This window comes from Aristolochia californica, unplaced genomic scaffold (genome assembly GCF_029961685.1).
Source record: "Aristolochia californica isolate CCGP_79_NKW_82.1479 unplaced genomic scaffold, dmAriCali1.0.hap1 SCAF_13, whole genome shotgun sequence".
Taxonomy (NCBI): Eukaryota; Viridiplantae; Streptophyta; class Magnoliopsida; order Piperales; family Aristolochiaceae; genus Aristolochia; species Aristolochia californica.
This window is the reverse complement of record NW_027181804.1, coordinates 24715512-24728655: the sequence shown is the minus strand read 5'-3', so window position 1 is coordinate 24728655 and position 13144 is coordinate 24715512. Positions and strand designations below refer to the sequence as shown.

Sequence of the window (13144 nt, the reverse complement as noted above, 5' to 3'; positions counted from 1 at the left end):
GGTAATTCTAAATTTTAATGCGCGAAGTGGCAGAAACTGAGCTCGTAAGCTGTACGAGGGCTTTAATTTTCAAGGACTGTAAGGCCAACAGAGCATCACGGGCTAGTCGTTTCATCTCTCCCTGCTTTACATTGACACTTCTCTCAGAGCTCAGCTCCATTAAGGTGCTGCACTTGCGCAACTTCTATGATCATAACAGGACTCTCTTTCTCGAGGCATCTTTGCGAAGTTTTTTTTTTTTTTTTTGTCTTTCCGTTTTCTCAGTTAAAAGCACTTAAACAGGAAGCACATTTGCTTGGGTTTTTCTCTATTAGTATATCTGATTTTCTGACTCTCCTTCATGCCTAATGAAGGTACAAGGCCTGGGTTCTCTAATTAATAATCTAATCCATTGTGTTTTATAGGAAGAATATTCCGGGGAAGAGTAATGGCTACACTTTCCACGAATCCAAATCCGAACAAATCCTTTGAGGTAATTCACTGTGAAACTTTTGAATTTTAGTTTGGGAGGACTTTTTTTGTGCTTCGTATTTTGCTTCGAAAACATCCTTTGCGTTTTTCTATAATTCCTTTTGCAAATCAGATGATAAACATATGGTGTATTTTATTGGTTAATTCGATTATAAGGCATCACCAACACTTGTATGATGGTATTAAAGTTGTCATATTCTTGCAGCATTCTTCTTCAACCTTTGGTAAGTGTATCTGCAAATCTGTTATTTCACTCTCTAGTGAGCTTGAAAGATGAAGCATAAGCTGGTCTCTTGCTCTATTGGAACTCCGAACAAACAGCGGTTTAACCTATCTGCTTGGCTGCTGGCTCTTAAAAGAGCAGGCTTGCACAAAGTGTCTATGCAACAAAACAAGAAATAATTTGCTGTCATTCCATGGCGGTGCTAATGCCTGCATGGCAAACAGTGCGTAGGCAGTTTAATGTATCTGTTTAGCTGCTTGCTTTTAAAAGGCTTGCACACAGTGTCTATGCTACCAAATAATAAATAATATGCTGTCATTCCATGACAATGCTAATGCATGCATGGCTTGTCTATGGATTTAATTGCGACCCGAAGCAATTTCAAATAATCCCTGCAAAACCTTGATCTTCATAATATAATCTAGGGATTATTGAAGGAGGGGAACATGAAATGCGTCAATGTTGCTAATCGGCTCCAACCAACCTTCTTAGCCTTTTAGATCATAGATGAGAGGAGCTCAACCATAATATTGAATAAAAGAGGGGACAACGGATGTCCCTGTCTTATTCCCTGGGTCCCTTTAAAGATACCTCAAACAGTCCCGTTAATAAGGAGGGAGAAGGAGGCCAAAGAGATGCAACTCATAATCCAAAGCCGCCATCGATCACCAAACCCCATCCGACCCAATAGATCATCCGGGAGATCCCAATTAACCCTATCAAAGGCCTTCTCTAGATCAAGCTTCAAACAAAACGAGGGGTGCTGGAACGGGAGTAGTGATCAAAAAGTTCACGTGCCGCCATGGAGGAGTCCAAAATATTTCTTCCCCTAAGGAAGGCACTTTGAACATGATGAATGACCAAAAGGAAGGTCTTCAGATGACGAGCCAAGAGCGGAGTAATAATTTTGTAAGAACTGGAGATGAGACTAATGGGGCGGAAGTCACCCAAATGCTCAACATTAGCGTTCTTTTGGACCAAGGTTATAAAGGAGGCCCCCATGCTCCGGAATGTAATGCCCTCTCTGTGAAAGCCCCAAACCATATCAGTAATGTCCTACTTAATAGTGGGCCAAGCTCTACTGTAGAAGTCACCATTAAAGCCATTGGGGCCAGGCGCATAGTCACATGCCAAACCCAGAACAACCTTCTCAATCTCCATATGAGAGAAAGTAAGCAACAACAACGGAGATTTTGGCAAAGTGGAGGTGCTATAATCTTGGTTTACATTTGCACTCCTCAGTGTAAAAATCTGCATAAAACTTGATCAAAGCATCAGTAATGGAGGATCTATCCGAGGTAACCTCATTGTCAATGCATAATGAGGTAACTCGGTTAGTCCTTCACCTCGCGACATGAAAAAATTTCATATTGGCATCCCCTTCCATCAACCAATGGAAACGGTCACATTGCTACCATCGCACTTTCTTCAAGTGAAGAATAGCTTGGAGGCGGATATGAAGGTCATTTCGAGAAGAAAATTCAGCATTCGAGAGGTGTCTTTGTTCTTCAGTCTGGTCCAATATATCGATCTGGGAAAGGAGGGAGTCTTTCTCAGTACGAAAAGTGGAGATCAGATTAGAAGCCCAAGTTGGAGTTTCAACTTCTGATGGAGGAACCAGTTAGATCTACCATCAACATTAAAACTTGACCACCACTTTGCTAAAAGGCGATCAAAATCAACATCCAACAACCATGAGTTTTCATAACGGGAAGGGATCTGGTCCCCATCTTCCAAAAGAGGTAGAGGAGGATTGGCCAATGATCAGATCCCACACGATTATGAACCTTGCCTGATGCATTGTCGTAAAGTTGAAGCCAATTTGTACTTGCAAGATACCGATCAAGCTTTGAGAGTATGGGTTGCCTCTGCCCATTCTACCAAGTGAAGGTCTTTCTTGACATCGGAATCTCCACAAGTTCACAACTTTCAATGAAATCCGCAGATCTTCACATGGAAAAAGACATATGGGTGGTTGGTGGGGATTTCTCATTACAAAATCTGATTGCGTTGAAAGCCCCCACAATTAGCCAAGGCACTGACCAGAGTTAGAGAAGATCATATAGCTCCTCCCAAAAGGAATTGCGTTGACCATAGACCCCAGCCAGCCCCCAGATGCCACTGCAACAACAGTCATGGAACTGCAGCCCAATAGAGAATTGGCCAAGGCAGAGGTCAAGAAGGTCCACATTGCTGAAATTCCAGAGGGTAACCAGACCACCTGAGTGGCCCACCGCATCAATGGCAAGCCAATCTGAAGTAGGACAAGGCCAAATTTCACGAGCAATGGAGGCAGTCATATTTTGACACATCTTTTCTTGAAGGATAACAGTTGAGGGCTTACAAGAAGTGAGAAAACGGCTAATTACAACGCTCTTCCTTAGGCGTACCAACTCCTCAAATGTTCCAAGAAACTACAATCATTTCTGGGGTGGTTTACGAACTCCTGTAGTCTCATCACCAGGCAGATAACCTTTGGAGACGACTCCCATAAGTTTGGCTATCATATGTTGCCAGGTATCTTCGTCGTAGTGGTGCCTCTTTGACTGAAGGGCGACAATAAACTGGTCCTAACGAGCATCGGAGGAGGAAGCTGAGTGCGCACTGGGGAGCGGTCAGGCCGACAAGATTGACGGCCAATAGATTCCCCTTGTAGGGATGCCTGAGCAGGAGCTTGATGATGCTTCTGATAGGTGGCCAGAGTAGGGGTGGATGATCTCCCTAGCTGTCTCGCGGTGGGGACTGTAGTAGCATGCTGAGTAAATGTTGCAGTGGTAGACTTTGAATTTGAAAGATCTTGATAAGGTGAGGCCAAGCTGGAGAGGAGAGCGGTATGGGCATTTCGGTGGGAGGACAGGGACTGGATGAGGGATGATGAGTGCTTTAGCCAAGGGGGGTGTTTATAGGGATGTAGGAAATGTCCTGGAGGGCACTTCGGGGGGACTGAGGGAACCATGTTTCTAATGGGGGAGTTTCTGGGTGGTTGGGGGTTGGCAGTTGTAAAGTGGTGCTGTCCAGTACTGGGTTGAAGGGAGTGATTAATGTCTGTAGGAAAGGAGAAGGTTGAAGTACTAGGGGGGTTAGGTAGGAGAGGTGGAGTCGATGAGGGTCTGTGAGGGGGAGTAGTGGTGGTAGGTTGTGGTGGGACGCTTGACTCATTGAAGGTGAGGGGGAAGGGTGGATATGAAGGAAAATTGAAGTTACCGTCAGTGACAGGGCTAGAGGTCATAGGCTTGGGGCTAGGTGGCCAGACACTAGGTTGAGGGGCATGACTCGGTTTGGCAATGATTCGGTCAGTCTGAATCAATGGGGAGAATTACTACAGTGAGGGACTCAGTTCCCCTTGCCGGTGGCTAACACTGTTGACAATGGACAAATCATCAAAGACAACCTTTGTCCAAAAACATTCCTCGCCAACCGAAAGCCTGGGATAATGGAACCCACTCCAATGCTGCTTTGGGATGACAAACAGTCTCGCCACATCCATGCGAGATAGCAAGGCAGATTTTGGCGCCTGAAAGAGAAGCCTTCTAAATGAAGTCACAATCCAATGAAGAGTGTTATCTGACCAAACTTTGACTGGGATGCCCCAAATCAATATCCATTGTCCATATTGGGTGATAGGAGTCGATGGGTCCCAATCTGTGAATCTGGCAAGAGGCGTCTGACGGCAAGATATGGTATTCAGAGTGGTGGCTTTGTCGTTGCAGGAGAGGAAGGGGATTAGCCATACTAGAGGAGGTATGAGACCTTCGGAAGATATCCCAGTCGCAGTTGAGCACTGGACCAATTTGCGAGGCTAGTAGAGTTCCAATTGGGGTTGATCATGGTGGCCAATGCATCATTAGCACAAAGTAACCTCCAACGCAACAAGGAGTCGAGGGGAGAAAGACCTCTAGGGACAGAGATGACGGTGAAGAAAGGTTATTTATTTAGGGTGGGGTTGGGATGTGGTAGAGCAGTGTTTGGAATGGGTACAAGGGTCGATAATGGCAGCAAGTGCTGGTTAGTTGGAGACGATGCTGCTTGGAGGCTCTTATCGGCTGGAATATAGTCCTTGAGTGCTGCCCGAAATGCCGACCAACTTAAGGATCCCGCCTGTTATGGGATATAGACCCTAGCCCTTACCGACTCTCCACAGCTCTGAACTATTTTGCATTCCCATTGTTCCTGGTTGCAAAAAACGCAAAAACTGAAAGTTATCTTTCCAATTTGAAGGTCCTTGGACTGTGTTTTGCATCCTCCATTAGAGATAATAGTGTCAAATTGTTTGAGGAAAGTCGAACATTCAATCAACTGGAAGGAAATGAAAGCTCATTTCCTAGCGTTGCAGTTAGTGAATTTGAATCGAAGGTCTTGTGTGATCCCGAGTGCGACCGATTGATAAAGTTGAGTCACCGAACGTAAACGACGTTTTCGATAACCCATTTCTTGCTCTTCTGTTAGTTTTCCTTGCTCGAACTGTCTTCCAATCACTTCTGTCGCTTTCTCTGCCCTGAATGGTTCGTCTGTAGTTGTCGCCATGCTGCTGTGCATTGAAAGAAACCTCTTTTCCAGTCGCGTGATCCCGAATCGAGACATCAGGACAAGGGACCCCTGAACTAGCTTTGCCCTTCTCGAATCGATGGACATCTCCACCATTCCGACTAGGTCGGTGCGAGATGGAGGTGGGAGACCCGTCATCTTCCACCCTGTTGATCCTCTTTCCTGCAGAAACCTTTGCCGGATCATCATCTTAGTTGCCGTCAAAGTTGCCAGCCGTCGACTTCCACTCTAGGTGCCAGCAGCTCTCCAAGTCACCTTATCCTCGCCGTCGCACATTGTGTGTAAGCTCTTAGTTCTAGCTACAAATCCTACTACATAAGCAGCTTAATATAGAAACTTAACCATTGTTTAACACTCTCCTCATGTTTATATATATAAAAAAACTGTTTGCATCTATTATTGAGCAGTCAAGAAACAACTCCTTTTGGTGACCATGGAATGAATAAATGGTTCAGAGATTAAACTTGGGAAATACCGTGTTTTTGTCAAAGTTTCAATAAACCTTGGGGATGCTCTGTCTGTGCAAAAGAATTAGCTTCAATAAGATAGCTGCCTTATTATCACAGTGAAACAGCATCAGAGTGGAAATTTGAGAACCCAAATTGGAGAAGAAAGTTTGCAACCACTGCATATCACAAGAAGCTATATAAAACCTCCTATATTCAGCTGAAGGCAAAGAGCAAGCCACTGTTATGTACTTGGAGCTTTTCCATTATCCTACGTGCCTTCAACAATGACTCAGTCCACTGTAGACCGATGAGTTTTGTAGTTCTCGACCAAATTCCATCACAAAACCTGAAATCAGCTAACAGCCACGTGGTTGAAACAATAGTCTCTAGCAAGACATTCTTTGTGGTTACAATGGATGTGAAGAACTGCCTCATTGTGGTGCTTATGGTGTTGCTGAATGCATTTGCTCAACACTCACACTGCATTTGAGACACCAGAAGGAGTGACACAGAGATAAATAAAATATCGACAAGCCTCTGATATCTGGTCGTCTCTTGTGGTAACTTTCCCAAAGAACTAATCTTTGTCAAGAAATCTGTTGCATACTTCTATACAGATAGATATCCTAGCGAGCTGCTTCCATTCCTAAGAAGTACTTCAATGAACTGACATCTCTAATATTGAGGATCCAAGCCAAATACTTCTTGTCCGTGTCAGTTCCATGTCCTTTTATCGTGTTGCTAGATTTTGCAGTATAGCCATAAATCTTCAGAATAGATTCCTTGTTGTCAAATTGATTTATAATTTGTTTGCTCATGTTTGTTATATCTCTTGAAGTGATAATGATGATGATGTTTTCTTTTTTTTTTTGAAATGATGCTGAATTTTATTAAATCAAAAGCTCAGAAGATCATGGTGATAATGCTTGTTAGTACTGGAAGTTGTATATGTTTATCATTTTTTTTTGAATTCCTTGGTTGATGATTGGTTACCAAATTTTCTTTTTGTAGGTTGTTCAGCCCCCAACTGATTCTGTTTCTAGCCTAAGTTTTAGTCCCAAGGGAAATTACCTTGTTGCCACTTCTTGGGATAACCAGGTTTGTTCCTCATATTATGGATAACTAGCGTGTTTTTCTACGACGAAGGAAAAATAAGTTCTTTTTATTGGGATACTGTGTTAAATTTTGCCTCTGTTCACAAATTTCCAAGTTTATGATGTAACATTTATTTCCGCAGCCTTTGCTTACAAATTCTTTTTGTTAATAATGATAGGTTAGGTGTTGGGAGATTCTCCAGACCGGAAATAGCGTGCCTAAGGCGTCTATATCTCATGATCAGCCGGTACATAGAGACTGATGTGCTTGGCTGTATTTTCTCATATTCATGCCAAATGATTCTTATTTTGTTTTGTGTTTATCCTTTTAGGTTCTATGTTCAACTTGGAAGGATGATGGGGCAACTGTATTTTCAGGAGGGTGTGATAAGCAAGTGAAAATGTGGCCATTGATGTCTGGTGGGCAAGCTATAACTGTTGCCATGCATGATGCACCTGTCAAAGAGGTTGCTTGGATTCCAGAAATGAACCTACTTGTTACAGGCAGTTGGGACAAGACCTTGAGGTGCTACCATAGATGTTTTTCCTTTATCTTCTGCAGCCTCAATGTGTTTTACTGTTTTTTTTTTTATTCTATTGATTTGGGGGATACACCTTTTTGAATGGATCTGTTTTCTTTACTTTTTCATTTTATGAGTCACTACTTTATTTATTCAAAAAAGAAAAACTAGTCAGTTTTGGTCAGTATCTACTGAGACTTTATTTATTTATTATTTACAGTAGGTTATCTGGAAACAAAATTTTGGACTGATGCATGAGTTTCATCCATGAAGCTTCCTTATTTCAAATTTAAAATAGTTTATATCATGTTGAATGTCAACTTTTGGAGTTTGTTCCTTTCCATTCTTCCTCTATCGAGTGTCTTTTAACTTCTTGACATGCTAATGACCTTTTTGAGGCTTTTAAATCCTCCTTTTCTGGCTAGTATGTTCCTGCACAGGCTGTGTAGGTCTTTTCATTCTTCCTGGTAATTTGGCTTAAAAGGTGATTTATTCATTGGAAAATTACAGCTCTATACAATAACTACTTTGTCTTTGTGTAATCAGGTATTGGGATGCAAGGCAGCCAAATCCTGTGCATACTCAACCACTCCCAGACCGCTGTTATGCTTTAACTGTTCGGCATCCTCTTGTGGTTGTTGGTACAGCAGATCGCAATTTGATAGTTTATAATTTGCAAAACCCTCAGGTAATTATGATTTGTGGAATTTTAATATAATTTACTTACATAAAAATGAAATTTATGCTACGGGGTTTAGATTTTTAGGTTTTGAGATTTAGACAGAATAAAGTAAGTATGCAAACTTGCTTAGAAACTAGTCTCTTGCCACTGTCTAGTTGATTTCTTATACTTCATTTGTAGTAGGATTTAATCATCTTTCATTTACTAATTTCCATTATTTTGCTATTCCTTTTATGTGTATAATTCATGATAACCTAATCAGTGCCTGAATTTTCAGAATGAGTTTAAGAGAATTACTTCACCTCTCAAGTATCAAACAAGATGTGTTGCCGCATTTCCTGATCAGCAAGGTTTTCTGGTAATCTGTTTCATTTGATATCACTTAAATATTGTTTCTAATTCCTTTATTACACTAGAGGGACTTCAGACGTTCTCCTTTCTGTCTTTCAAAATTGTGAATCCTTTAGTAGTTTTTCTGCTGTATCTTTGTGATTAATATTCCATTTACTTTTGAGGACTTTATTGACGTGCTGAAACATTTATTCGAGATTCTGAGCCCTGTGGTTGCGTCCTCTTGTAGGTGGGATCCATTGAGGGGAGGGTTGGTGTACATCATTTAGATGATGCACAACAAAGTAAAAATTTCACTTTCAAATGTCACCGAGAAGGAAATGAAATATATTCAGTCAACTCTTTGAACTTCCATCCAGTAAGTTGAATGATTTTGTATTCCTTTGATTGTGTTGGTAGAAGTTTTCCATTTTGTACTTCTTTAAATACATCAAAACTGTTTTGGATCAGTTTACATAATTTGATCCATTCAACTGGATCGCAGTTATCTGAATAAACTGAGAGAATTTCACATCTGAGCTCTCAGTAGTCATTTGGACAACAACTCGTGTGTTGGAATCAACCATTAAATATCACCAAACACACCATAACTCAGCACACTAGACCGTCAATTAACCAAAGGGAAATACTTTCCCCAATTTTCTATGCTTGCGCAGTCAAGTAGGTCCCCCACCGAATTCAATTAGGGTAATTCAACACCCAATTCACTCAATTTTAAACCAACTGTGATCAATTCCAGCAATTGAGACTATAAATCGATGAAAGAATGACCTAATTGCAAGAAACCCGGATGATGCAAGCTATATGGATGATGACGCAAATATTGGGTTGATGATGCAGGCAGATTTGAGAAATTTCCTCAAATTAGGATCATCAAACACTTCTAAGTCCCAACAATCAATCAAATAGAAGCAGTAATCATTAGCCAATAGGTTAAGATAGGCAAAAAAAGGGGAAAATTGAAATTTTTACCCTACCAATTCAGAAATCTGGAAAAAACCTTCTAGGAGATTGCTGAAAATGTAGAGAAGATCCACAAAATTGAAAGAAACCTGCCCAAGACTTGCATTATTGCTCTGATACCATGAAAAATATGTGATTTGTGGAGAAAATAGAAGAAGAAACAGAGTTTTGGAAGAGGGGTAGTTTTGCTGCCTTGGTATCTGAGCTAGAAAGGCCTATCCACCTTATTTATAATCAGGATTTTAAGGGAAAATTTAAAAAAGGACAAAAATGCCCTTCTATACTCACAATTACATATTTCCTAAAATACATGTCTAAATTGAATGACAATTTAACTAAAGATAAAATAAAATATTCTCTATCTAATGGCCATAATATAAGAGAAAAATATAATGTGAAAATACGAAAAATGACCAAAATACCCCTGTATTTGTATTTTGACAAGAACATAACACATAGAGGTGGATTACCATTTTGTCAGAGATGTTGTGATGAAGAAAGAAGTGATCACCCCCTATGTTCGGTTAGTTGATAAACTTGGAGATGTTTTTACCAAGGCATTAGGAAAGCGTGAATTCATGATCTTCTGTGACAAACTGGTCCTTATGCATATATATATGATCCATCTTGAGGGGAGTGAGAAAATCAATTTAAGGGTATTTTGGTCATTTTATGGCATTCTTGTTCAACATGTTTGATTTAGTCTATGTAAAAAAATTTATATTCAAAGGAAGAGTAGAATGGGAGTTACAAGGGAATAATTGATTTTTATGTAAGAGGGGCATTTTTATCATTTCTGTAAATTATTATCTAAACCTATTTGTGAAGTTGGGTCCAAGGCCTATCCCAAAATGACTAGCTTACTTAGGAAACCTTTTCCCTAACTAATAAACTCAACATATTTGTTCTCACTAATCCATGTGGACTATTTATTAACACTCCCCCTCACGTGTAGGCCTTCTGGGCTCTTACATGTGGATAATTTGGGTGGAGACCTACATTCAAGTACCTGCTTTGATACCATGTGAAGTTCGGTCCAAGGCTTATCCAAAAATAACTAGCCAAACCTTTTTTCAACTAATAAACTCAACATATTTGTTCTCACTAATCTATGTGGGACTATTCCTTAACACTAATAAATAGCATTGGGGGTCATGCACGACCCTAAAGTAGGTCATTCAGAGCTTGTGCCTCCTTTTCTCTTCTCCCTCTCTCTGTCTCCTCCTCTTCTTTCTCTCTCTAAGTTCCACACTTTTTATAGAAGGTAATGGTTTCTAGATTCTTTGAATATGAGAAACTTTGAGCCAGTTTGTAGTGCTGCTACCTAAATTTTGCAGCAATCCTATTTTTAACATTGCTGAACTGTATGCGTACTGGATTATACTGGGTGGTTTCTCCAACAGTGCCAACTGTTGCCTCAAAGAAGATCATTTTCTTGATTAAGTTGTCTATTGCAACCTTATACTGGGATATTTTATAAAAAAGGGTAATTGATTTTCTGGCAATTATGCATATCTTGCAATGGTGTAGTTAGCTTTTATGATCTCCATGGGAAATTCCATCTACAATGCCACATCGCTTGTTTCTTGAATTTGAAAGTGACCATCTTGTGCTCTTCATTTTTTGTAATTAGAATCATTGGCATAAAGTAACTGTTCTCAACAGTGTCTGATGCCCTATGACTTGTTGCAGGTCCATCACACATTTGCAACCGCAGGTTCTGATGGCGCTTTCAACTTCTGGGATAAAGATAGCAAACAGAGACTCAAGGTTGACTCCTTATTTTAACTATATCTTTAGGCTGTCGTTTGTTATTTTGTAAGTTGCTTTCCTCATATTCATTGTTGCTACCTTTTTTCTTTGGAAACCAAAATAAAAATTTCTGATAGCAAGAAAAGGTCCCTGCTTTGCATTAGAAACAAGCAGGGGTCATTCCTTATTCTTAGTTAGCCTAAGTCATGTCACTAATCACTCTATTTGCCTTGGATTAATACAGCAATCTATTTTTTGTTAGGATGATGGTCTTTTGATTGATAATTTCTCTCATTTTATCATTTTGCAGGCCATGTATAGATGCAGTCAACCTATTCCTGTTAGCACATTCAATAATGATGGCTCCATATTTGCTTATGCGGTATGCATTCCCCATTATGCATATAACCTCTACAGTGACTTTATCGTGTAATCTTAGCAAAGATGGATAAGGATTGGTGTTCTCCATCAACATGTTGATATGTTTCTAAAATGTTGGAATTTTTTCTATCAAATACATAGGTATGCTATGACTGGAGCAAAGGTGCAGAAAATCATAATCCAGCAACCGCAAAGACGCATATTTTTCTCCACACGCCTCAGGTCTGGTCATGTAGTTAATTTCCTGGCTCCATATTTTGTTCTTGGGACTTCTTGAAACATGAGAACCAATATTATTTACACGATAGAGAGAACCCAGTACATAGGATCTAATTCTCTACCAGGAAGATTTCAAAGTTGCTGACTTGTATAATCTTTCCCCGTAACCAGGAAGTTGAGGTCAAAGGCAAGCCACGACTTGGAACAAGTAGTAGGAAGTGAAACTCATACCTTGGAAGTGACAGGGAGAAAGATCCATGTTGCTGTATCTTGTAAATGATTTAGGTATGTTTGAAGTTGCAAGATTTCATGGATGTGAAGGTAAGTAAGAAACAGAATTGTTGTATGTTGTGGATACTTTTTTTTTTTGCTCATAAGTGTCCTTAATTAATGTTAATTTACTAAGGATGTGTTTGGAACACAGAAAGTGGAGAGAAAAGAAAAGGAAGAGAAGAGAAAGAGAAAGGAAAAAAAAGAAAAAGAAGAGAAAAAAAGTCTTTTTTCTCTTATTTGGATGCTCATGGAAAATGAAAGAGAAAATGGAAGAGAAATATAGTTGTTCTTGTCTGGATACACGTGAAAAATGAAAAAGAAAAGAAAATTAGTAATATTTTTAAATAAATAATTAATTTTTTTTCTCAAGTTTCTATTTATTTATTTTTTTCTCTAGTTTTCATTATTTTGTGAGAGAAAATTTATTAACTAAGTGAGAAAGAGAGTTTTTCTCTATGATTATTTGTTACCAAACAACAGAAAATACATTTTTTTTTCTCTTTCCCATGCTAAAGATGGATTTTATAGTTGTTTATTTATTATTGAAGATCGTGCAACATAAAAAAGACTGTCCAATTTTAAGTGTTCATTGGATAATCGTAGTAGGGTACCATTTTCTAGGGAACTAGTTAAAAAAATTGATATTTCCTTCATTTGATTGAATTTTGCTATTTATGACTTATTCCATTTGACATGATTAATCTATCCTTTTATTGTTAACCCATTTTGAAAAGGGAGTGAAAGGTGTTCTCTTTGCTTTTCGTTTATCTTGATAAGCTGTGGCTTAACAACTAAACATGTAATTCTTTTCTTTTTATTTGTATGAGAGTAAACAAGTCATTAAATTGTTGTAAAAAAATGTGATTAAATAGTCACATAATTTATGACCTTAATAATTATTTCATAATGTATGGTTTGTGATTATGATTGTGTCATGTCAAACAAGTTATGAAAATGTAATTAATTAATATTATTAATTCTAAAAAATTAAATAATTATTAATTTTTTAAGGGAAACTCATCGAGATATGTTACATGAGATTTAGTCCCAAAGTTGCTGAGTATCTAAAGACTTGAAATATGAGATTGGAGTCTTTTTACTCAAGATTTAGTCTCAAAGAGCTAAGTATTCCTGTATTTATTTTCATATCTACATAATACTTTTCAAATTAATTTTTTTTAATTATATTTTCTATTTGAACTACTATTTTTAAATTCTAA

At 38.9% G+C, this 13144-nt stretch overlaps 1 protein-coding gene across 1 annotated transcript; it reads left to right on the top strand.

Moving 5' to 3' along the window:
* Positions 1-12212, top strand: LOC137948645 (protein RAE1-like). Its single transcript, XM_068794759.1, has 12 exons — positions 1-164; positions 405-472; positions 6700-6786; positions 6962-7030; positions 7115-7308; positions 7850-7991; positions 8263-8343; positions 8566-8694; positions 10992-11069; positions 11362-11433; positions 11574-11654; positions 11823-12212. The coding sequence occupies exons 2-12, from the start codon at positions 428-430 to the stop codon at positions 11871-11873; spliced, it is 1029 nt and encodes a 342-aa protein (XP_068650860.1). The 5' UTR covers positions 1-164; positions 405-427; the 3' UTR covers positions 11874-12212.
* Positions 12213-13144: the final 932 nt, after the last annotated feature.